Raw genomic sequence first — 25,218 nt, forward strand, 5'->3', positions numbered from 1 at the left:
TGAACACTGATCTAATTACCCAAGGCCCCAGAGATTTCTGAGGCCTCCTCACTGACACTACATTCATGGAGTCTGGATCAGTCCCCTGTTGGCCTCTCAGCCATCAGTCTGGGGTTCAAGAGCTCCCCCTTGTCCGGTCAGCTGTCTTTGACCCCAACCCATCTTGCAGCTATCCTTTCTATACCTAAGACACCATCCCACCCATTTTCCAATGGAATCAGACACATCTGTCCACTCAGCCTCATTAGTTCATGCAAGGAGGGGGTGTTGTGCAGGGCCCAGCTGCTCAAGGCCCTGGAAGGGCAAGTTCTCTGAGATAAGTCCGATTGCCTCTGCCTCCCGAGTGCTGGGATTAAAGGCGTGCGACACCAACGCCCGGCTTCCTTCCCCTTTCTAAGAAAACTCCTCATTTAGGCTCTGTCTGCCTGGCATGTTTGTCCCTTCACCTTGGTCAACCTCACCTGCCATGGAATCCGCCAAGGTCCCCCAGGCAAGTTTCCCCTCAAGCTTTATCATAATAACTGGGGTGACTGAAGAGTCCAAACTCTAATCAGTTTTTTTTTTTAACCTTAAAATTCAGTTTGTTGCCGGGCGTTGGTGGCACACGCCTTTAATCCCAGCACTCGGGAGGCAGAGGCAGGCGGATCTCTGTGAGTTCGAGACCAGCCTGGACTACCAAGAGAGTTCCAGGATAGCCTCCAAAGCCACAGAGAAACCCTGTCTCGAAAAAACCAAAAAAAAAAAAAAAAATTCAGCTTGTTTGTTTCTGAGACAGGGTTTCTCTGTGTAACAGCTCTGACTGTCCTGGAACTCACTCTGTAGACCAGGCTCGCTTTGAACTCTCAGTGATCTACCTGCCTCTGCCCTGTCTAAAATTCAGTGTTTCAAAGATCACATACAGTTGGGCAGGAAGGACAGTAACCTCCCCACCGCTAAGAGAAAATGGCAATACCCCAGTATCACAGACCTAACTATTTGCTGTATGATTTCTATTTCATTACCCTAAGGACAAGGTCAGTAAGTTGCCATAGACCCTCTGCTTTAAGGTGGCTGAGAAGCCAACTTGGGGAACTTAGATCCTGTCACAAAAAAAAAAAGAAAAACTTTTTTTTCATGATTGCATTGGCCAACCCAATATAACCATAGTAATTAAGGGAGTTGGGGCTAGCTCCATCGTTTTTAACCTGGTAAATATTCGGCTATAGATTTTAAGGCCCAGGGATACCACAAGATTCAACCAGGTCTACCCTGCAGCACAGACAAGGCTTGGGAGCCAGCTAACCTGGGAGAGGAGTTCTAGAACAGAGCTGCTTCCAAGAGAGCAGCTGCTTGGGAAGTCCCTTAAAGCCCAGCCTGCCTCTCCCCACTGGGTGGTTGTGAGAGCCGTGTCCAGAGAATCTGTAAAAGGCCTCGCCTCTCAACGTAGTTCAGCTGGTAAGCCGTGGACAAACTACCCACACAACTGCACAAGAGTTTCAGATGTGGATCACTGCTGCTCACCGCTAGCCGCTGGCAGCCGAGGACGGGGTTCCCAGGAAACAGCAGAAACCAGAATAGACACATGCACTTCCGGACTGAATGATTCTCTCATGGTTCAGGCTCTTGGTATGTGGAAACAAACTAACCTCATCTGCAAATAAATTTAATAGCCCTTACTGGCCGTGTGTGGTGGTGCACACCTTTAATCTCAGCAATCGGGAGGCAGAGGCTGGAGGATCTCAGTGAGCTCCAGGCCACAGGCCACATAGTGAGTTCCAGACCATGTGGTGACTTTTTTTTTTAAAGGCTTTGGGGGGGGAAAAAAAAAGCATGGGCCACCTTGTCTAACTGCAGCCTCCAAATTAAAGGTTGAGTGTGTCTCATAATCTCAGCCAGAACCGTCCGCCTTTATTTGCAGTACTGCTATCTAAAGATTGTTAGTGAGGGGATAACCACACGGTTCCCTCCGCTGAACGCCTGCCCGCCCACCCACGGGTCTATTGCCCCCACAATATCCACGGAGCTCACGGGGTACACCAAAGGCCATACTGGGTCTTCTCGCCCAACACCGCCTCCCGCCGGGATCGTCGGGAACCGGCACCTCGGTCTTCTCCGCCGGCCGCAGGGCGACGCTCGCAGTGTAGCTTCAGGAACGGCAAGAGATGCGCTAGCTGTTACCTAGGAGACACACGCAGCTGCGCGCCAGCTCTAATTGGTCAAGGACACCTCATCAGCCAATAGAAACCAGGTCCCGCCCTACACATGCGCAAGGAGGCTCACCCGCAGTCCGGGTCCGCAGTGGGTGCGTCCCTCGGCTGGGGTGCAGAGGAAGAGCGGTCGCCAAGTCAGGAGAGGGAACCCCTCCACCCCACCCCACGCCACCCCCGGGACTCTGCCACCACACCGCGGGCTCCGGGAGAGGAACGGAGCAGCTCGCGCGTGACCGGCCCTGGAGACGCGCTCTCGCCCTTGCTGAGGCTCACGGGAGACGTAGTCCGCGCGGAGGTGGGGGGCCGTGCCTGTGGGGCCGCTGCAGGATTGGCCGGAGCGGTAGGGTAACGCGCAAGGCGGGGCGTCCTGTGAGTGGCGGTGGGTGCGCGGGGTCGCGTCCCTTCCCGGAAGTGCCCCGAGCCCCTGGGACGCCCGGAGGCGTCAGAGGCGAGCGCACTGCCGACTGGGCCGGCGCAGCTTCTCACGCTCCCCCACCCCAGCTCCAAGAGCGCCCCCCACCCCCAGCCTTGGAACCCAAAACACCGGGCCCCTTCCTCCCGAAAGACCCTTGCCTTTGCTGTGTCAGAGACTGACAACCCCCAACTCTAAGGTTCCGGACAGGACAGGTGGCCCAGGAGAACCGGTTTCAACCCAGAACCTCTTAAGCACTGGGACACGGGTTCCAGTTTCTGACTCCACCCAATCCACGGCTGTTTGGTCTGGCTTTTGCTTGGGAGTTTCATGGGCGTAGACTCAGGCAGTGGGAGGCATCCACAGTTAATGCTTTTTTGTCACTGAGCAGTGTCACCAAGCTCATATAGGTTCCTGCGAGTGCACCCAGGCTTTCAGCTCTATCCCGGGTGATGTACCGGGACCCCAGAGCCAGCTGTCAGATAGCACAACACGATCTGCCTTCTGACTGAAGCCTCCAGGGCTCCGGGTCACCGTGAATGATGGCGCTACCTGTGCCCTCCTGATCCTTTGTCTGCTGGGGGAGCCACAGGAGTCCTCTGCCGTACCCAAACGTTCCAGCCAGCCATTTGCAGTTTCCTAGAAGGTCACTGGACACCTTCCACCCAGGCACTTATCATCAAGGAATCTTCCAGGTCTCAACTGCTATGAGCTTGAACCTCCCGTGACCTTCCTGGCCTCAGGGTTTTTCTTTCCTGGCTTCTAGGAGGCGTCCGGTGTATGCTTTTGGCCTTAGATGACACTCTGGTTCCTTCTTTTCTGTAGGTCCGTCTTGACGGCTCCAAAAGGGCCCTTCAAAAACGAGAATGTCTTCTCCTCTGGGTCCCCCACATCTTGCCCTCCGGGACTCCGAGACCACCATTGAGGAGCCTGAGGCTGCACGACTCAGGTTCCGGGGTTTCTGCTATGAGGAGGTAGAGGGGCCCCGAGAGGCCCTGTCCCGCCTTCGAGAATTGTGTCACCAATGGCTACAGCCTGAGTCCTGCTCCAAAGAGCAGATGGTAGAGTTGCTGGTTTTGGAGCAGTTCCTTGGTGTGTTGCCCCCTGAGATCCAGGCCTGGGTGCGAGGGCAGCGACCAGGAAACCCCGAGGAGGCTGCAGCCCTGGTTGAGGGGCTGCAGCATGATCCCGGGCAGCTGCTGGGCTGGGTGAGTGTGACGCCATTAGCTTCTTAGAAGGATAGACTTGAAGGTAGAGCCCCTGTGACATGCCTCTCTTCAGATCACAGCCCACATCCTGAAGCCAAAGATGCTTCTCACAACCCAGCAGACACAGGAATCTTCAGGGAGCCACCATGTCTCGGTAGCAACAGAGTCCTCCGAGGCAGGCCCTTCCGAGGCACCACAGGATTCTGGGATAGACGGATCTACCCAGATCAGTTGCAGCATAAAGGAGGAAGACAGCGGTGATGGACAGGAGACGGGTAAGGGGATACAGCATGAGAACTGCAAATGTCTGAGGGGTTGATGGGTGGGCGGCTGGGGTATCTTAGGAAAGGTTATATCGGGACTGAGGCTCCTGAAATAAGTCTGGATGTCCCCAGCTGGGAGAGGGACCCTGGACAGCTTACGAAGCTGGGCTCCTGTGAAGCAACGAGACAAGGCTGACCTCACACCATGTCACATGTCAGAGACAAGCCAAGGCCAGTGCAGGAACCACAGCTTGATACTCCTTCCTTCCTGTCTGCTGGTCTCTCTTAGGGTCCCCAAACCCCTTCCTTCCATCCCAGGCCCCTGAGGGACATGTTGGACACCAGGAACCAGCCTCCACATCCTCCCAGCCAGGAAGGACCCAGGTAAGCAGCCTGCGTCAGGGAAGGCAGGCCATGGGTGTATATGGGGTGTCTCTGTTGGTATTGTTCCACCCTGTGGTTTTGTAGGATCCTCTGCCAGTGACTCGTGTGTTTTTGTTTCTGTTTTCACTGTTTCTGAGTAGTAAATACCTTCCCTTCCAGCGGGTTCTGAGAGCTGAAGACTAGAATGGTAGTCTCTAATTAGAAAAGATTTAGGCCTCAGGTCCCAGGCCTGGTCCAGAGAGGCTAAAACTGGTGGGCATGGCTTCCTCACCCCAGAGAGGTCAGTTACTGGAATGGTTTGAAATACCCGGAGGCCTTGGGCCAGCTGTTAGGTGTGCAGGTAGAGAGGAGACTGCCATGGCTTGGTTCCTGCGTCCCTGAGAGTAAATCGAGACACTCTCCCTGAATATGCCTCAAGTCCTCAAGTCCCTTCTGCTGCCCTTCTCAGAGTACAGTGGCCTTAGTTAGTTAGTTTATTATTTTTAGAGATCTGTTTTATTATGTATACAGTGTTCTGCCTGCAGGTCAGAAGAGGGCACCAGATCTCATTCCAGATGGCTGTGAGCTACCATGTGGGTGCTGGGAATTGAACTCTTAACCTTAGTTAGTGCTCTTAACCTCTGAGCCATCTCTCCAGCCCCGGAGGCTTAGTTTAAAGCCCCTGCTACTCCTTTCCTCAATAGAATGTCTAGTTAAGCCGGGCGGTGGTGGCGCACGCCTTTAATCCCCAGCACTCGGGAGGCAGAGGCAGGCGGATCTCTGTGAGTTCGAGGCCGGGCTGGACCGACAGCCTCCAAAACAATACAGAGAAACCCTGTCTTGTAAAACAAACAACAACAAAAAAAGAATGTCTAGTTGAGGTGTGCTTCAAGGTTGAGAAACCCCTGTAGGATGCCTCTCTGGTGTCCTTGCTTCCAGTCAGTGTCGCCTCTAGACGTAGCTGCCTGTGACTCCTGCTTCCCTTTTCTCCATATTGGCTTCGGCTTATCCTTCCGGGTTATTTTTTCCTAACCTACCAAAGACCTATATGGCAGATCTTAGGGTAAGGAAGAAGGTAGATCTTTTCGATGGGGAAGTCTTTCCTTGGGAAGGCCAGGATAGGTAGGCTCTGTCCTGCCCTCACAGTCCTGAGATCCCTCGTCAGTCTTTTTTTTTTGTTTGTTTGTTTTTTTCGAGACAGGGTTTCTCTGTGGCTTTGGAAGCTGTCCTGGAACTCACTTTGTAGACCAGGCTGGCCTCGAACTCACAGAGATCCGCCTGCCTCTGCCTCCCGAGTGCTGGGATTAAAGGCGTGCGCCACCAACACCCGGCTCCCTCATCAATCTTAACCTTAGCGTCGCCACCCCCCCCATAGCCTTTTTGTTTTGTTTTGAGACAGCGTCTCTCTATACAGTCCTGACTGTCCTGGAACTAGCCATGTAGCCCAGGCTGGCCTTGACCTTACAGAGATATACCTGCCTCTGCCTCTGAGCACTGGGGGGATCAATGGTGTGCCCCTCTGGGCCTGGCTCCTTAATCCTCTTTCTCAAAAATAAAATTAAATAAATAAAGTTTTGGGACTGTAGCTCAGTTGGTAGAGGGCCTGCCTAGCATGCACGAGGTCCTAGGTTCTATCCTCAGCGCTGCATGAACTGGGTGTGGTGCCAGAACTCAGGAGGTGGAGACAGGAAAATCAGAAGTTGAAAGTCATCCTCAGCTCCATAGTGAGTCTGAGCCAGCCTGAGCTACACACAATCTCTCTCTCTCTCTCTCTCTCTCTCTCTCTCTCTCTCTCTCTCTCTCTCACACACACACACACACACACACACACACACACACACACATACACACACACACACACACACCAATAAAGGCCAAAGGAAAAACATTTCTCACCCCGAGGAAGTTTCCGTTTTGTTCATCAGTCTTGAAAAAGGTGGCTGACTCCCAGGTAATCTGGCCTCTTACTGTCCTCCCGTATGCCATTAAGTGACCAGACAAAGGATGGGGACCAGCCATGGTGTCTCTGTGGAAAACCCACCCAGAGTTTCAGTCCTTCTGGCCACTGAGAAGACAGTGGACTGATGAAGGCTGATCCAGCCCTCACAGATGCCAGTGCTGACTTGGTCCTTAGCCCGCTGCAGATGAGGATGAGGTAACCCGCCACCGGCTGGGTGGGAGAGTCGGTGACTGGTTGCATCCTTGCAGAAGGAGTGGGGCCCGTTGGACTCATCCCAAAAAGAGCTGTACTGGGGCGTGATGGTGGAGAAGTGCGGCACTGTGGTGTCCCAGGGTGAGGTTCGATTCGATGGCCGTCTCTCTGTCCTGTCTTCCCTGTCCCATCCTCCACGTGCCTCCCCGCATGTGTTAGGCCCCCACTGGGGCTCCCGGCGCAGCGGCCCAGCATCTGGCTGCATCTCTCTCCTACCAGAAGGTACCCACCCCCACGCTTCTGTCCAAGCCCCTGTGTGACCGAGCTCCCAAACGAACCGTTCTCCCCAACCCAGCAAGCCTGCCGCCGCTAGAGCCAGACAGACATGTTGAGTCTGAGCTGAGGCCAAAGCAGGAGACCCCACATGCAGGACCGGAGTCCCTCGGGGGCCTTCTCCCAGAAGTGGGAGCCGTTGCAGGTCCAGGGCTAGTTCAAGCCTGCACATCCTCTCCAAGTGAGAGCCGGAGCCTTTGCAAGGACCCTTCAGGCCTGTCTCCCACCGCACTGCTTGAAGCCCCCGCCAGGCCTACACCTCGGAAGCTGTACACTTGTCAGCAGTGTGGCCGCAGCTTCGACTGGAAGTCCGTTTTCATCATCCACCATCGCACGCACCTGGGTGAGCCAGGCCAGGAAAGGCCACCCCAGGTATCCCGGGAGCCGGCCCTCCGGCACTCCACTGGCCTCCGGGCCTATGTGTGCGTGGAGTGTGGGCGCAGCTTCAGCTGGAAGTCACAGCTGGTCATCCACCGCAAGAGCCACGTAGGCCAGCGGCGCCACTTCTGCGGGGACTGTGGGTGCAGCTTTGACTGGAAGTTTCAGCTGGTCATTCATAGGAAGACCCACCAGCCAGAGGGCCCATGAGCAGCTGGAGAAGGCTGTCTCGCCTTGGGAGCCTCCAACCCCTAATTTAGCACTTCAGGCGTCCCCTCCGGCCAAGAGGAGGCTCTGGCGGCACCCCCAAGTGACTCAGGGACCCCATGAAGATTCCCCTGTCCAACGCCGTGTCTCCCGGCGTAAGCGGAAGAGGCTGGACTGTACTAATCCATGGCTGGGGTCCCACGTGTGCCAGGGGAGGGTGCTCCCTGCTTCGGGGTGCTCAGAAATTGCCTTAGGTCCCTCCTTGCAGTGGCTGAGCAAGAAGTCTTGTGGAAGGTACAGGGAACCGCAAGCTGCCTTCCCATGCTCTTGCATGTGACCCTCAACTAACATGCTTAATTTGTTACCTAACGTATATAGCTGGGGTTTCCGAGGAAGAATTCTGACTTCTGGCTTCCACTGATCAAAACGGCGGGCAGCCCTTGTATGCTGGCTGACCAGCCTCAGGAACCACAGGGCAGTTGAGCATAGGCCACTTGGCTCCTTCAACCTAACTAGCTCGTTGGGCGCCAGCTTTGCTGGCCACCTCTCTGGCCTCCGAATTCCTGAACCTGGACATGGACCAATGGTAAAGGCCGTGCGTGCCTCCGGGTCAGACCTACGTCCCAGGCAACCAACCAATTCATCATTAAACTGGAGAGCAAAGAGCCTCTCCCTGCTGTCCAGGGAACTGACCCTCCGGACAGTCCCTCAAGATTTATCAGTGCGTGGTGTCCTATTAACTATTCCTGTAAACCAGGTGGCTCAGAACAAGTTTATTTACTAACTGGGCCAACATCAAGCCTCAAATGTATCTCACTAGATCGAAGGCACTAGGGTGTCAGGCTCCCTGTGGAAGGTACAGAGGTTACCTGAGGCCCTTGGCTCAGGCCTTCTTTTCCATCTTCAGCAGCAGGCAGCTGTTTATCTTGCTGGTTCAGTGACTCTTCACAATAAACAGGCCTTGTGTGGTGGCATGGGGCCCTTCCATGTCCCTGGATGTGATCACCATCTTAAGGTCAGATGATGAGGCAAGAGATTTTATTTTGTTTGAGATGGAACCTCCTCACATGGCCTAGGTTGACCTGTAACCAGTGATCCTCCTGTCTCAGCTCCCTGGGTGCTGAAACTCTATAGGCTTGTCCCACCAAGCCCAGGTTGGTATTTGGAAATTCTCTGCATGTGTGTTTGAGATAGTCTCACTGTAATGCCCAGGCTGACCTCAAACTCTCTGTAGGCCTCCAGCCACAGCCTCCTGAGTGCTGGGATTAAAGATGTGTGCCACCAACAGGCCAGGCTAAGACATTAAATACTTGTCATTTTAAAGTTGGGAAGTGTGGGGCAGGATTCAGTATTGGAGGCAGAACTCTGTCAGTTGGAGGTCAGACTGGCTTCTGTAGACCAGACTGCCCTTGAACTCAGATCCACCTGCCTCTGCCTCCCAAGTGCTGGGATTAAAGACGTGTGCCACCAACACCCAGCTCCTCTTTTTGTTTTTTTGTTTTTGTTTTGTTTTGTCATTGTTGTTTTGAGGGTTTTTTTTTTTCTTGGCAAGAAGTCATACAGCCCATGTCCTCTCCTGCCTATGCCTTCTGAATGCTGGGAGCACAGGTGTGTGCCACCACCTCTATACCTACAAATTTGCCAGGTGGCCCCTGCTGTGGTAACCACGCATCTCTCCTTCCTTGGGCTAAGATGGGCAAAGACTGGGGAGAAGGTGTCTTTCCATACGATTCCAGCTGTTTCGAGCCTCCACAGAGTCTTTCTGTAATCTTATCCTACCTTTTCCTTCCTCCCTACTTGCGTTTTTTCCTTACCGCTGCCCCTGGTTAAACTTAGCAGAGGCTCAGATAACCTCACCACCCTCACCACTAGCCTAACTGACCTAGTGATGGACAGAGCTGGGATGTGTGCTAGATTTGTCTGACTGGAAACATCCATGGGAGTGGTGATGTGATGATTTAAACTAAAGCCAACTCTCACGGACTATGTTAATAAGTGAAACTGGAAGAGAGAGCCTCAAACATCAGTCAGTAAATTCCCTTCCCCACTGTTCCCACAGGGATGGCTGAACAAACCCTCACTCAAACTTAGGCCTGATAGCAGACAAGTCAGTCACTTCCTTGAGTGGGACCAGGAGCTCAGCACACGGTCTCCCGGCTCTTGTCCTGCAGTTGGCTCCAGCTCATTCATAAGACTTTTTGTTGTTGGTTTGTTTGGGGTTTGTTTTAGTTTGGTTGGGTTTTTTTTTTTGAGGGGTGCTTTTTCAAGACAAGGTTTTTTTTTGTGTAGCCCTGGGTGTCCCAGAGCTCTCTCTGTAGACCAGGCTGGCCTGAAACTCAGAGATTTGAGTGCCTCTGCCTCCCCGAGTGCTGGGATCAAAGGTGTGCACCACCATTGCCCAGCCAGAAGACTGCCTTAATTGTTGAACAGTTGGTGTTTTTCATAGCTGTCTTGGTGCAAACCTGTAATCCCAGAAGGTGGAGGATTAGGAGTTCAAGGTCTTTCTTGGCTACATAGCAAGCCTCAGCCTGTTTTACATGAGACCTAGTCTGATAAAACAGTTTAAAAATAAACAAAATCAGTGTCTTTTGGTGGTTTTTCCAATCTTAATAACAAAAGACAGAATGCAGAGTGTTTGACAACAGTGTAGACACACAGAAGTATGGGATGCGTGTGTTTGAATGTGTGGGTGCACATGTATTCAGGTGTCCTGGAGGCCTGAGGTTGATGTTGGGAATCTTCCTCATTTTCCAGCTTATGCTCTGAAGCAGGGTTTCTCAGTCAAACTCATAGTTTACTGATGTGGCTCATCTCATCATGCATCCGAATTCTGAGGCTGGGATGACAGAGGAGCCGCCACACCCACCCGGCATTTATGTGGATTCTGAGGATCCAGTCTCTCGTTCCTTTGCTTATACCACAAGCACTTTAAAAGGTGAGCCATCCTCCAACTGCCACCCAGGCACACATCCAGGACTTTTGAGTTGGCCCACCCCAATATCTACCCCATCTGGAGCACATCCTTCAGAACCACAGCCGCAGTATCTCCATGACTCCGAGCAACAGCAGAATATATGAGAGGTACGTTGGTGGGAGTCCAGTATTGTTGGTGTGTGTGCCAGAACATTACACAACGAATATTTGTAAGTAAAGCTGTTTGAACAAAAGGGTCTACTGTGTCACACACTACAGCTCCCGAAGCCACTAAGACGGATAAAGAGGTGATAGGTGGAAAAGACAGGAGTGATTGTGTGTGTGTGTTTTCTTTTTGTTGTTTTGTGGTTTTGTTTTAATATTTTTGCTTTTTTTTGAGATTTCCTTGTGGGAGGGACGCTACAAGGTGAAGAGTGGACACAGAGAGACTGGGAGATGAGTGGGGTTGGGGTACATGATGTGACATTCCCAAAGAGTCAATGAAAAAATGTTAAACATATGACCCGTCTCCCCAACGCAACAATTTATATATCCTCTTGGATAAAAAGCTCCAGGGGAATTAAAAAAAAACTTCAGGGAATGGAGCAACGGCTCAGCAGTTAAGAGCACTGTCTACTCTTTCAGAAGATCTGGCTTCAATTCTTAGCCAACTCCATGGCAGCTCTAACTGTCTGTGACTCCAGTTCCAGGCCGTCTGATGCCGTCTTCAGGTCTCTGTGCACACTGCAAGACATGTGTGCAGGCAAAACGCCCATACATGCGAAAGCCGGGTGGTGCTGGCACACACCTTCAATCCCAGCACTAGGGAACCAGAGATAGGTGGATCTCTGTGGGTTCGAGGCCAGTGCTCTACAGAATGACTTCCAGGACAGTAGGGCTGTTACACAGAGAAACCCTGTCTCAAAAAACAAAAACAAAACGCAAAAAGAAAGGAGTGGGAGGGCTGGAGAGATGGCTCAGTGGTTAAGAGCACTGACTGTTCTTCCAGAGGTCCTGAGTTCAATTCCCGGCAACCACATGGTGGCTCACAACCATCTAATATTCAATATTCTGGCATGTAGGCAGAACAGTGTATATGTAATAAATAAATCTTTTAAAAATCATTAAAAAAAAAACAAAAAACGCAAAAAGAAAGGAGTGTGGCCACTACCACACTACACTAGCAAGACTAGGTGCCGCTACACTGCCTGGTTCGAATTCCTGTGTCAGGCCTCCCATAATGGATTGGGACGCATTATGTAACCCAAATAAACCCTTTGATCTTCGAGTTGCTTTCCGTCATAGTGTTTCATCACTGCAAAAATAACCCTGACTAGCAGTGTTTTCCCCAGCATGCACAAAGCTTCCCAGTACTGCATAAACTGGTTGTACATCCCCAACCTGAACCAGCAGGCCCTTCTTGAGTGACAGGTTCCTGAGAGGGAGGACTGGGAATGAGGAAAACAAGACAGGAAATCTAGAACCAGATTTTTTTTTTTTTTTTGATTTTTCGAGACAGGGTTTCTCTGTGGCTTTGGAGGCTGTCCTGGAACTAGCTCTTGTAGACCAGGCTGGCCTCTAACTCACAGAGATCCGCCTGCCTGGAACCAGATCTTATGTAAACTGATGGCTTATGCCTATTGTGCCCAAGTTTCAAAGTCCCCAGAGACCACCAGGAGGACAGACCCACTAAACTGCAAAAGCAAGGTTCTAATTGTTCATCCACCCATGACAGGGACCCCGTCTGGCTAGCTAGGACAGCAGCCTCCAGAGGAAGTGAAGTTCCCTGTCTACTGCTAGGTTTTAAAGACAAAAGATACAGGATTACATCGGTAGGAATGGGTTGGTTTCTGATTGGTTGACATTTGGGAACAATTAGGAGAATTTCTCAAAGTAATATTTTGGCATGAAATGCCTGTGTTCCAATTATTTTCATTAGCCAGTGCTGAGAGGGAACATTCTGTGGTTTCTATGGCATTGTCTTATTACTTGCAGGTGGCCTGTTGTACATAGATACTAATAGTTTTCAGAACTATATCCTGGAGACTACAAGGGAGGTTTTGGTCTTCCCTGCAGTTTCTTTGTGATCAAACAGTTCCCAGGAACCAAGTATCTAGGAGGCTGGGTGGGTGGGTGGGGGTCTGGAGTTTCTTTGTGTTCAGTTTTGGCCAAGACTCCGGGAGGCCAGAGGAACTGGAGTTTCCTTGTGTCAGAGGCCTACGTGTCTTTTCTGTAGCCTGTCATGGCTGCTAAAGCAGGGGGCTGAGTGAGGATCTGGTCCCTTTATTTCTAAATTATTAGAAGTGAAGCCTAGGACTGGAGAGATGGCTCAGAGGTTAAGAGCACTGGCTGCTCTTCCAGAGGTCCTGAGTTCAATTCCCAGCAACCACATGGTGGCTCACAACCACCTTGAATGAGATCTGGTGCCCTCTACTGGCATGCTGAAGATTGTATACATAATAAATAAATAAATAAAATATTGAAAAAAACAAACAAGCTGATAATGAATGTGATGGTGACTGCCTTTAACCCCAGTACTCAGGAGACAGGCCGATGGATATCCGAGTTAGAAGCCGTAGTTGGAAGTTTCTGTCCTGCCTGGTTCCGAAGCTGTTTAGTCCCAAATAAACACAGAGGCTGTTTTGACCTATGGCTCAGGGTTATCATTGGCTAGCTCTCTCTTAGTTATTAACCCACTTCTATGAATCTTGGCTTCCTCACCGGTTACATGGTGTCTCTCTGACTCCACCTGCTACTCTTCTCTATCCCTATTTGGATTTCCTGCCTGGCTATGTCCTGCCTGTCCATTGGTTGAAACAGCTTTGCTCATCACCGTTAATCCCAGCCCTTAGGAGGCAGAGGCAGGCAGATCTCAGAGCATGAGGCCAGCCTGGTCTACAGAGCGAATTCCAGGACTGGCTCCATAGCTACTAGGAAACCCTGCCTCGAAAAACAAACAAAATAAATAAATAAAATGAACCCTTTCCTCTCCATTTTGCTTTTGGTCATGGTGTCTCATCATATTCACAGGAACTCTAAGATACCTGGTAACACTAGAAGTATAAACATCACTTTTTGGGGGAGTGAGGGTTTTCACGACAGGGTTTTACTGCTTTGCTCTGGCTGTTCTGGAACTCACTCTGTAGACCAGGCTGGCCCCGAACTCACAGAGATCTGCCTTCCTCTGCCTCCCACCACCCAGCTAAACATCACTTGTCACTCCTTGGGCTTTAAAATGACATATGAGGGACTGGAGAGATGGCTCAATGGTTAAGAGTACATGCTGCTCTTGCAGAGGACCTGGGTTCAGTTCCCTGCACGGACACCAGATGGCTCCAAGGAAATCTGATACCTTTGATCTCTGTAGGTACATGCACTCACATGCATATACTTGCACACATACATTCACATAGTAAAAATAATAGGGAGCTGGGCATAGTGGTGGGAGCCTTTAATTCCAGCACTTGGGAGGCAGAGGGAGGCAGATCTCTGAGTTCAAGGCCACCCTTGTCTACATAGAGAGTTTCACGCTATCAAAGACCCAGAGTTGCAGTCAGCACTCTCTTCACTGGATTAGCTTCAAAACTTCAAAGCTGGTCCTCCCATACCCTCCACCTTGTTCTGACAGGGACAGCTCCGTGTGTGTGTGTGTGTGTGTGTGTGTGTGTGTGTGTGTGTGTGTGTGTATGGTCTTTGGCAAAACCCTGGAGGCACACATGGGGCAGGGTGGGGCAGGGTGCAGCACTGAAGAGCTACATACATGTATTGTTTCAAACCCACACACAGACTTCTGCATACACATTCAAGTTTATTCCCTAAGTGATGTTAGGCCACGGGCATCTGGGATCCTGACAACTTTGTGACGTTGACGGCGAGAACCCTGGCCAGTATCGATTCCCACACTTTTGGATAGCCTTTCAGGTGAGGAGGTCATAGCTTCCACGTTCCCTCACGCACAGCCTTGTACGTGTCTGGTGTTAGACTCCGGAAGGTCTGGTTCTTGCTGTCCAGTATGTACAGGGGGTCAGCAATGACTCCCACATCAAAACCCTCACGCATCAGTTGTACCTTCACCAACTTGAAGGTGCCTGTGACCTCCAGGGAGTCCTGCAAGGCAGTAATTGTGACTCCCCTGACTGGGACACCAATTCCCTTATGGATTCATCCACTCCTGGTACCTCTCCCTCACCTGGATGCGGATGAAATGAGGTGTGGCGTAAGCAGGGAGCCAGGAATGGACGTGCTGGTACAGCTTCTGCCCATCAAACGTCTGCCCAGGAGCCAGCTTCACAGCAGCCATGCCAACCTTACCTTCGCACCCTGGAAAGCACACTGGTCACTCCCGCCAGTGCCTGCTCTGCTCACTAGCTGTGCAATGAGCTGCAGCTCTTAACCCCTCTGCACCCCAACAGCGTCCCCAATGGCAATGACAGCCACCCACAAAGGCACAGGATGTTTAAAGTCGGGCAAGTTCTCCATACCTGGCACAGGCACGCCATACACATTGACTTCCTGTAGGAACTCTAAGCTCAACAACACTCCCTCCACCTCTCGAGTGGATACATTTTCACCCTTCCACCTGCGGGGTGGGAGGCCATGACCCAGGATAGGAGTGATCCCTGAAAGGGATACTACCCTCCCCGAGAGACCCCAGCCCCAAGAAGGGATGTTCTGTCCCTGGGAAGAGAAGCCACACCCCAGGAATAAAGGACATGTTCCAAAGGGATGTTCTACACCTGGGAAGAGTGGGCCCCACCCATCCCTAGGGAGGCTGGACACCCCAGAAGCCCCATCCCCAGCCCACCAATGCCTGACCGGAAGGTGTCGCCCAGGCGGTCCCGGAAGTAGAAGAAGCCTTCTCTGTCCAAGGACAGTACATCTCCAGTATTGTAGTAGAGGTCTCCTCTGCGCCCCACATCCGTAACCAGTTTCCGCTTGGACTGTTCCTGGGGACCACGGTAGCCCAGAAAGGGTTGACTCTTTAGTACCTTGGTCAACAGGAGTCCTGCCTCCCCTGGAGGTATAAATGGAAAATAAGAAACCGGGCGTTGGTGGCGCACGCCTTTAATTCCAGCACTCGGGAGGCAGAGGCAGGCGGATCTCTGTGAGTTCGAGGCCAGCCTGGTCTACAAAGTGAGTTCCAGGACAGCCTCCAAAGCTACAGAGAAACCCTGTCTCGAAAAACCAATAAATAAATAAATAAATAAATAGATAGATAAATAAATAAATAAAATAAATGGAAAATAAGCCCTAAGTGAGAAGCCCACCAGCTCATGAGGTAGCCCATGTTAGGGTTCCCTCATTCTTCATCCAGCCAAAGGTAGAACTAAATTGTACTGCTGGAAAGACAGTCAGTTCAGTGGTTAAGAACCCTGGCTGTGGGTCTGGAGAGATGGCTCAGCGGTTAAGAGCACTGACTGCTCTTCCAGAGGTCCTGAGTTCAATTCCCAGCAACCACATGGTGGCTCACAACCACTTTGAATGAGATCTGGCACCCTCTGCTGGCATGCAGTCCTCTGCTGGCATGTAGCCAGAAGATTGTATACATAATAAATAAATATATAACCGTGGCTGTCATTCCTGAGGATCTAAGATTAGGTTGCCACCATCCACAAGGTGTCTCACAACCACCTCCTGCAACTCTAGTTGCAGGGGATTTGCATCCTCTTCTGCCTACCCCAAGCACCAAGCACACACACGGTGCACATACATAAATGCAGGCAAATATATATTAAACATTTAAAAGATGTGCACTGAGCCCTAAAGTGAAACCAAAAGACAAAATCAGAGAGTTCTGAAAAAGAGAAGGTAGCATCAGAGTGTCCATGAGACTCAGGGCGAGGGGGAAGGAACTGACAAATGGGGTTTGGAAGAAAGATATGCCAGAGCCCTTGCAAACCCCCAGGAGAGAAGATAGGTACAGGGTAAGGGACTGATATCTAGGAGGTTGTGACCCCTATAGAAAGCTCAAGAGAACCAAAAGTCACAGAGCAATGTAGTGTAACAGAATAAAACTGAAGCAGGAGAGCTAGGCAAAGTCAAAATCCTATAAGGCAGAGGTCCCCAAGTGATGGTCAGACAGGCCAGTGACTTGAGTTCAAGCTGAGGATTGCAGACGCCACCACCTATCACTGTGTTAAGGCTTTGGGCCAGGCATGGTGGCACACTCCTGTAATCCTAGCATTTGGGAAGTAGAGGCAGAAGGATTAAGAGTTCAAGACCAGCTTGGGCTACATGAGATATTATACTCAAACACTGGGAGAAAAAAAAATCATAAAAGGACTTTGGGCAGCTTGTTCTAGCTAAGGAGGTGGAGGTGACTGGCCCTCACACATCCACAGGTGGCTTGCTGAACCTCCTTACCTGACCTCACAGGGATGCAGAAACCCTGTTTGTCCCGCAAAGGCTCTGCCGTCTCCATGTCAAACTGTACAAGCTCAAAGGGACTCAGCATCTGGGATGGAGGATGGGGAGCATTGGCAAAGGTCCTGGGGGGGCTCATCCTCAGGACCACCATCGTACTGGGAGTCCCGCCCACTCACTCGAAGGAAGCAGTTGGTCTTGCCCGCTGCCCCGCAGCGTTCCCCATAGTTCATTAAGCCCATGTTGCCCTCTGTGGAGCCGTAGAATTCCCAGATCCGAACGGGACCAAAGCGTTGCTGGAAGGTTTCCCACACATCTTTCCGAAGCCCGTTGCCCATTGCCAAGTGGACTGTATGTTTCTTGTCTTCTGGTTGCTGCGGGGACATTCCAAGAAGGGTCAGAAGGTGGTGCCCTGGCAGGTATGGCTGGGAACGAAGTCTTCCTGAAGAAAGTATCTTTTTTTTTTTTTTTTTTTTGGTTTTTCGAGACAGGGTTTCTCTGTGGCTTTGGAGGCTGTCCTGGAACTCACTTGGTAGTCCAGGCTGGTCTCGAACTCACAGAGATCCGCCTGCCTCTGCCTCCCGAGTGCTGGAATTAAAGGCGTGCGCCACCAACGCCCGGCCTGAAGAAAGTATCTTAAGTGTTAATATTGGGAATTACATAGAAAGTGTTAATGGTGGGACCTATACTTAGGGAATCTACTTGGGGTACTTAAAAAGAGATAGATATGGGTACTGGGAATACCTATAATCCCAGCACTCAGGAAACAGAAGCAGGAGGATTATCAGTTGGAGATGAGAATGAGCTGCATAGCAAATTACAGGCCATCCTGAAATATATAGGGAGAGCCCATCTTGGAAAAACAAATATTATCATCCCCAGATAAATTATCACTGCAGACACTATAGGGGAGTTTTACCTATAGGAACTTTCTTGGGGTAGCCTCATCTGTAGAGTTACCTAGCTAGGAGTAACTGGAGACATCAACCACCTCTAATTGTACCTCCAGCAGGCATCTCACCTACTTGGGGTAGTTTCCAGGAACACTGATCTAGGAGAATTGTTACCTGGAGGCATTATCTACTAGGGTTTCTGTGGAGTGGTGACATTCACCTATAGGTAAACTGGAGAGTTATTTGAAACCTTATCTTGAAGTGTTACCTAAGGAAGGGAACTTAACCAAGAAGGGATTTTTCATGGGGCTTTTGATTTGAAACTGAAGGATCGGGGAGAAACTGGGAGGTGGGGCATATTGTCTACAGACAGCTCATTACTCTATAAGAATAAGAGCATCGGGACTGGAGAGATGGCTCAGCAGTTAAGAGCACTGGCTACTCTTCCAGAGGTCCTGAGTTCAATTCCCTGCAACCACATGGTGGCTCACAACCATCTGTAATGAGATCTTGTGCCCTCCTCTGGCCTTTATTCACAATAAATAAATAAATCTTAAAAAAAATAAGAATAAGAACATCTTAAGCTGGGCGTTGGTGGCGCATGCCTTTAATCCCAGCACTCGGGAGGCAGAGGCAGGTGGATCTCTGTGAGTTCAAGGCCAACCTGGTCTACAAAGCGAGTTCCAGGACAGCCTCCAAAACAATACAGAGAAACCCTGCCTGGAAAAACCAAAAAAAAAAAAAAAATGAATAAGAGCATCTTGCCAGGATTGGTGGCTCACACCTTTAATCCCAGCACTCAGGAGGCAGAGGCAAATGGATCTCTATGAGTTCAAGGCCAGCCTGGTCTATAGCACAAGTTTCAGGGCAGCTCTATAGATACACAGAAAAACCCTGTCTTGGTTTACCCTGAGTCACATTGTTCCAGGTACTTTATATAGTCAATTCATTTCATGTTTACAATGCTCCCTTCAGGTAGGAGGTATTCTTATTTATGCCAGTATGTACCATTAGTAGTTACATTTGTAAACTGAGATCCAGGGCTGGTTAATGTCCAGATTGGGACTGTCCTCATCTAGGCTTCTCAAATGAAGCTACTGAAACCGTTGTGATAGTTTGCCATCTTCACACAATCTAGAAGGGGTCTCAGAGAACGACTGCATAGGTTAGATTGGACTGTGGCATGCATCTGAGGCAGTGACTTTGGAGGACCCATCCTGCATGTGGGTGACGTCATCTTATAGGCTGAACTAAATGAAGGGGAAACCGCCAAGTGCGTATTGGCATGCGCGCATTAATTCATTACTTGAGGCTCTTGACTGTGGATGTCATATGAGGGGTTGCTTTAAATTCCTGCCGCCTTGACTCCGCCACAGCGATGCACTATAATCTAGAACTGTGAGCCAAAGAAACCTTTTCTTCCTTAGGTTTTTTTCATGTTTTACAGCAAAAGGCAACTAGGACACGCTAGCCCAGGTGACTAACCACCAAAGCACACATTAGAAAGCGGGCTGGAGAGATGGAGTAATTAAGAACACAAGCTGCTCTTCCCGAGGTCCTGAGTTCAATGCCTGGCAACCACATGGTGGCTCACAACCATCTGTATTGAGATTTGGTGCCCTCTTCTGGTCCACAGGAATACATGCAGCCAGAACACTGTGTACTAAATAATCAAACAAATAAATAAGCACTTAAAAAAAAAAAAAGAAAATGTAGGGCTGGAGAGGTGGCTCAGAGGTTAAGAGCACTGACTGCTCTTCCAGAGGTCCTGAGTTCAATTCCCAGCAACCACACATGGTGACTCACAAGCATCCATAATTAGATCTGGTGCCTTCTTCTGGCCTGCAGGGATACATGCAGACAGAATACTGTATACATAATAAATAAATATTTTAAAAAAAGAAAATGTGGAAAGTGTTTGGAACATATCCTGTGAGACTTTGTTTTGAGACAGAGTCTCAGTGTAACCCAGGCTAACATTGAGCTAGCCGAGAAGTGACCTTGCTTGAGACACATAGGTATGGGGTCTTTGATGTCAGGTCTCATACATGCTAAGCCTCTACTCTACTTCTGGGTCATGTCTTCATTTGTATCTAAATCTTTATCTGACAACGTTATCTGGACAGCCGTCCAGAGCTCCATGCCTGGGAGTTCACTCTGGAGCCTTACTCCTGGAGCCTTACCTCAGGTACGTTACACAGGTATCGAAGGACCTCGCCCACATACTGGATCACCGTCACACGGTGCTGTCGACAATCAGCCCAGAAGCGAGAGGCAGAGAACCTGGGGGCCAGGACACAGGTGGCTCCTGGTAAGGGAAAAACAATGAGCCACCATGTTCCTGTTCCGTGTTGCTGAGAGAAGCATGTCACACGCAAAATAATGCCGCACTCTGTGACAATGACCTACAGCTGAACTTTACCGGTGAGGTCTTAGGAGTTTGGCCCAGGCCTGCCCCAAGTGCAGGGATGGTTGTAGAGTGTAAAAGGAGATTGTCCCCGTCTACTCTGGGTTCCATTGGACCCATTTTTTCTCCACTCACCAGGTCCCACAGCTGATTAACAAAATGACCACTCAGAGACTTAATACACATTATAATTGTTTAGCCAATGGCTTAGGCTTTTTACTGGCTAGCTCTCTCTTAATTTTTTTGTTTTGTTTTTCAAGACAGGGTTTCTCTGTGGCTTTGGAGGCTGTCCTAGAACTAGCTCTTGTACACCAGGCTGGTCTCGAACTTAAGAGATCTGCCTGCCTTTGCCTCCCGAGTGCTGGGGGGACTAAAGGTGTGTGTCACCACTACCCAGCCTCTCTTAATTATTAACCCATAACTATTCATCTGTGTATCTCCATATGCCCTTATATTACTGGGAGAAAGCCCAGGTGTCCTTCTTGGAACTCGCTCAGTGGACCAGGCTGGCCTCGAACTCACAGAGATCCACCTGCCTCTGACTCCCGAGTGCTGGGATTAAAGGCGTGCACCACCAACGCCTGGCATCTTTTGTCTTTCTTTTTCCTGACTCTTTATTTGGAATTCCCACCACTTACCTAAATCCTGCCTGTACATTGGCCAGAAAAACTTTATTTATCAACCAATAAAAGAATACATATTTGCAGCATACAGAGGGACCCTCCCACATCAGTGTAGCTCAGTGATAGAGCATTTGCCCCAAATTCACTAGAGACGGGCCTGTCATGTATAAGGTCCTGGGCTCCATCTCCTACCCTGCAAAATAAAACAAACTATAGCAGCCTCTAGAAGGCATTTTCTTTTTGTCCTGGTTTGATTTTTTTTTTTTTTTTTGGTTTTTTCGAGACAGGGTTTCTCTGTGGCTTTGGAGGCTGTCCTGGAACTCACTTTGTAGACCAGGCTGGTCTCGAACTCACAGAGATCCGCCTGCCTCTGCCTCCCGAGTGCTGGGATTAAAGACCTGCGCCACCAACGCCCGGCTTGATTTTTTATAAAGATTTTTTTGTTTGTTTTTTGGTGGGGAGGGCAGTTCGAGACAGGGTTTCTCTATGTAGCTCTGGCTATCCCGGAACTCACTCTGTAGACCAGGCTGGCCATGAGCTCCACCTGCCTCTGTCTCTCAAGTGCTAGGATTAAATGCATATGCCACCACCACCACCAGTCTAATACCTCATCTTTCAAGGAAAAAAAAAAAGTTAAAGTATCTAAAACTGGGCATGGTGGTACACACCTGTAATCCAGCACTTGAGAGATTACTCAGGATGATCAGAAGTTCAAGGCTACCTTTGGCTATTTACCAAATTCGGAGACTTACCAAGTTCTATGCAGCCCAGGACTCCGAGGACAAGGCCACTCACATGGTACAGAGGTAAAACAACATAGACCACATCATCCGAGGTGGCCCCACAGAACGACGTCATCTTGCTCATGAGTGAGACTCGCTCATATGAGACAATGGCTGGCTTTGGGAGTCCTGGAGGGTGAGAGAGAGCAATAAGGGAAGAGAAACCACCCCACCACAGCGGGTCTCCACAGACAAGTCTGCCCGTGTTTGAGGCTCTCAGAGGGGACCCAGTATGAAGATTTTTCTGGTTAAGGTCAGATAAGCCTGTATTCCTGGCACTTAAGAGGGTGAGGCAGCTACATAGGGAGTTTGAAGCCAGTTAAGGCTTCTAGAGCAAGACAGTCTCAAAAGATCAAAAAATAAATAACAATAAATATGAAAACTTGGTAAGCGTCTGCCTGGTTTTGCTTTTGGTTTTTTGTTTTGCATGTTTTTTTTTTTTTTGAGAGAAGATCTCTCTCCCTCTCTCTCTCCCTCTCTCTCTCTCTCTCTCTCTGACTCAAACTAGCCTGGATTCACACTGGCCTTAAACCCTCCCTCCCTCCCTCCCTCTCTTTCTTCCGTCTTTTTCTCTTTTTTCCATTTTCCCTTTCGTTAAAAAGAACCTTCATTCCCTATTTATTTATTTATTTACTTATGTAGTTATTCACTATTTTGGTCTTTTTGAGACAAACTTTCCCTGGTTGTCCTGAAACTCGCTCTACGGACCAGGCTGGCCTCGAACTCACAGAGATCCTCCTGCCTCTGCCTCCGGAGTGCTGGGATTAAAGACGTACATTGCCACGCCTTAGCTTGAATTTTTTTTCCTTTTTAAAAATGTGGAATGGAATGCTCCATGAATTTGCCTGTCATCCATGCATGGGTGCAGGCATGCTAATTTGTGTATTGCTTGGTTTTCGTATTAGACCCACCTAAAGGCACAGACCCTGACCTCTGTGTCCTCCAGCCTCTCGTCTCTCTTGAGAGCTGGGATTTACATGGGAACAGCACCACATCCCGGCTCTGTGGCTGGTTTCTAGAGCTAAAGATAATAAATCCAAACAAAACACAACCGTACTTGGGGTCAGAGTTAAAGTCAGAGGTTTGGTGTCAGAGGACAAACAGAAGGTTTGATGGCAAGTGAATGAGGTCAAAGTTAGAATGTGGAGGGTGGGGGCAGGGCCGTCGGCCTCCTCACCAGTGGTTCCTGAGGTATAGATGAGTAAGGCGGTGCTTCGCCGCTGGGTCTTAGCTCGGAGACTGGCAGGTACTGGGTCCGAAGGTGCTGAGTCCAGGGCAGCCCCCAGAGCCTCCACACCTGGAGTGGGTGAGCTGTGGCCAAGGTAGTAACAGCAGATGTTTTCTGCTAGCAGCTTGGGGAGGATTTCTTCCAAGTTCTCATGCAGGTCTACAGGGACCAGAGGAGAAAAAGAGGTAAATCTTACCTTCCTTCCAAGTCAAGAGGGAGTTCCGGAGACCCAGAGGCAGAAAAGCAGATGGCAGAGAAAAGCTTCCTCATTCTTGGATAAAGAACCCAGCACTCAGGAGGCAGAGGCAGGTGGATCTCTGTGAATTCGAGGCCAGCCTGGTCTACAAAGTGAGTTCCAGGATAGCCAAAGATACACAGGGAAACCCTGTCTCAAAAAAAAAAAAAAAAAAAAAAACAACAACAAAAAAGAACTTTATAAAGCCAGGCTGTGGTGGTGGTATACACCTTTAATCCCAGCTAGCACTTTGGAAGCAGAGGTAGGGGGATCACTGAGTTCGAGGCCAGCCTGGTCTATAGATCAAGTTCCAGGACATCCAGGGCTACATGGAGAAACCCTGTCTTGAAACACAAAGAAAACAAACAAAAGAACTTTATGAAATATAGTCAAATAAAGCTGGACATCATGGCCCATGCCTTTAATCCCAGCACTTGGGAGGTAGAGGCAGGTGGATCCCTGAGAGTTTGAGACTAGCCTGGTCTACAGAGCAAGTTCCAGGACAGCCTCCAATGCTACAGAGAAACCCTATCTGGAACCCACACACACACACACAAAAAAAAATTAATCAAATAGGGTACAAAGATTTAGGAAAATATATTTCAAGTGATGACTGTAGAATTACTTTCCAGGTAACCAACATTTTGACCCTTAATTGCATGGGCCAGGAGTAGATACAACAAAGGCCCTCTGCCCAGCTTCCAGAAACTTCTGATCTCCCTTGCTTCTGACCCCCTTTTTCACTGCCCCTGGGGTACTCACCTGGGTCCACAATAAGCACCCTGGCCCCAGAACTCAGCACAGAGTGTAGCAGGGGCATCCCGCGGCCATGTGGGTTGATCCAGGCCACAGGGCAACCCAGCTTGGCCAACCCCAGAAACACAGTCAAAGCTGGGATGTTCTTGGAGGGGAGCACTAACAGGGCAGCAATGTCTCGGGCCTGCTGGCTGGTGGCATCCTTCAGCTTTGATTTCAGTGCCCACGCTGCCTGGCAGGCCCTGACATTCAGCTGCCTATTGGTGACGGAGCCGGCCCCAGACCCCGTACACACTAAGGCCACCTGGTCAGGCCGTTCACGTGCCTGTCGCTCCAAAGCATCCACAAAGGTCTCTGGAGGTCGCTTGTTAAGGGCTTGCCTAGTTTTCAAGGCACAGGAGAGCATCTTAACCGTGAAGGCTACATCCTTGTGGAGCCAGCGGAGCCCCGGGGGTGGCTGTGGAGGCGACAGAGTTAATGTGAGAGCGGCAGCTACCATACTCAGCCAGTGGGGCATCCAGGAGCTGATCCAGGGTTTGGCCAACAAGGCCGAACCAAGCAGCACAAAGCACGTGGGGTCTCCCAGGAGCCAACGGAGGGCCAGGGCCATAGCTGCTGGCCATGGGGGCTGCCTCAGGCCAATCAGCAGAAGCAGCAACAGTAGTAGGAAAATCAGTTTCGGCCAAACACCCATGGCACTGACTCTTTCTGAAGTGGCTGAGAGCCGTGTAGTCCCAACTCGACCCAGAGCTCCGAAGCCCTAGCTTCCCGCTATTAACAGGATCTGCCTACTCCCCAAATATGACCAGGTACTACCAACAACTTCTCTTGTCCCCTGGACCTTGTCCTTTTGTTACATAGTTCTTACTGGTTGGGAGTCCAGCCCTCTAGCTCATTACCAGGCCTGCCCCGCCTCCTTTGGACACCCCCAACCAGCCTCCTTTGGAAGACTAGCATGTGTCCCCATCACGTGTCTGTTACCTATGGGAAATCAGGGAGACTGGAGATAAGACCTGTCTAACTCCAGCCAAGTGAAAAGGCACAGTAAGAAGCACACCTCGGGAGCTGGAGAGATGGCTCAGTGGTTACGAGAACTGGCTGTTCTTCCAGAGGTCCCAGGTTCAACTCCCAGCACCCACATGGCAGCTCACGAATGTCTCTAACTCTAGTTTCAGGGGACCTGAAAGTTCCCATGGCAAAAATACTAATGCAAACACACACACACACACACACACACACACACACACACACACACACACACACAAATAGCCAGCCCTTAGTCCCAGCACTCAGGAAGAAGAGGCAGGTGGGATCTCTGTGAGTTCGGAACCAGCCTGGTCTACAGAGCGAGTTCCAGGACACTGATTGTCACACAGAGAAACCCTGTCTTGGAGGGGAAAAAAAAAAGCTCAGCCTGTGTCTCTACTTGCCTGCCTTGAGGTCCTTTTATGAGACCTAGTCCTTGCCCTGAACTATCAAGGGAAACTTGTTGACTGTCGGGTACACAGTAACA

At 50.2% G+C, this 25,218-nt stretch overlaps 2 protein-coding genes across 3 annotated transcripts; one reads left to right on the forward strand and one right to left on the reverse strand.

Annotated features, from left to right (window-relative positions):
* Positions 1 to 2,339: 2,339 nt before the first annotated feature.
* Positions 2,340 to 10,675, forward strand: Znf446 (zinc finger protein 446). 2 transcript variants are annotated; one of them, XM_040734270.1, is made up of 6 exons: positions 2,340 to 3,296; positions 3,427 to 3,809; positions 3,883 to 4,084; positions 4,362 to 4,456; positions 6,644 to 6,728; positions 10,260 to 10,675. In XM_040734270.1, exons 2-6 carry the CDS (start codon positions 3,468 to 3,470, stop codon positions 10,304 to 10,306), a joined length of 771 nt encoding a protein of 256 aa, XP_040590204.1. In that variant the 5' UTR covers positions 2,340 to 3,296; positions 3,427 to 3,467; the 3' UTR covers positions 10,307 to 10,675. The 2 variants fall into 2 exon arrangements, with proteins under 2 accessions (XP_040590204.1, XP_012981191.1); XM_013125737.3 differs by lacking the exon at positions 10,260 to 10,675 and adding an exon at positions 6,943 to 10,091.
* Positions 10,676 to 14,220: 3,545 nt separating this feature from the next.
* On the reverse strand, positions 14,221 to 24,900 carry Slc27a5 (solute carrier family 27 member 5). Its single transcript, XM_005086727.4, has 10 exons — positions 23,712 to 24,900; positions 22,664 to 22,873; positions 21,457 to 21,615; positions 19,858 to 19,982; positions 16,961 to 17,155; positions 16,782 to 16,872; positions 15,234 to 15,432; positions 14,900 to 14,997; positions 14,608 to 14,738; positions 14,221 to 14,525 (listed from the first exon to the last, which is right to left on the reverse strand). The coding sequence occupies exons 1-10, from the start codon at positions 24,397 to 24,399 to the stop codon at positions 14,349 to 14,351; spliced, it is 2,073 nt and encodes a 690-aa protein (XP_005086784.1). The 5' UTR covers positions 24,400 to 24,900; the 3' UTR covers positions 14,221 to 14,348.
* Between the last annotated feature and the right edge of the window lie 318 nt (positions 24,901 to 25,218).

This window comes from Mesocricetus auratus, unplaced genomic scaffold (genome assembly GCF_017639785.1).
Source record: "Mesocricetus auratus isolate SY011 unplaced genomic scaffold, BCM_Maur_2.0 Super-Scaffold_100038, whole genome shotgun sequence".
Lineage (NCBI taxonomy): Eukaryota > Metazoa > Chordata > Mammalia > Rodentia > Cricetidae > Mesocricetus > Mesocricetus auratus.

Bases quoted from the DNA above. Each gene is read 5' to 3' on its own strand.
- Znf446 (XM_013125737.3), top strand. From the start codon at position 3,468: ATGTCTTCTCCTCTGGGTCCCCCACATCTTGCCCTCCGGGACTCCGAG. The intron at 4,085-4,361 runs GTAAGGGGATAC...GGTCTCTCTTAG, and splicing joins CGGTGATGGACAGGAGACGG to GGTCCCCAAACCCCTTCCTT. The intron at 4,457-6,643 runs GTAAGCAGCCTG...GCATCCTTGCAG, and splicing joins CCCAGCCAGGAAGGACCCAG to AAGGAGTGGGGCCCGTTGGA.
- Slc27a5 (XM_005086727.4), bottom strand. From the start codon at position 24,399: ATGGGTGTTTGGCCGAAACTGATTTTCCTACTACTGTTGCTGCTTCTG. The intron at 14,998-15,233 runs GTCAGGCATTGG...CCCACCCCGCAG, and splicing joins CGCCTGGGCGACACCTTCCG to GTGGAAGGGTGAAAATGTAT. The intron at 14,526-14,607 runs GTGAGGGAGAGG...ACTGCCTTGCAG, and splicing joins CTCATTTCATCCGCATCCAG to GACTCCCTGGAGGTCACAGG.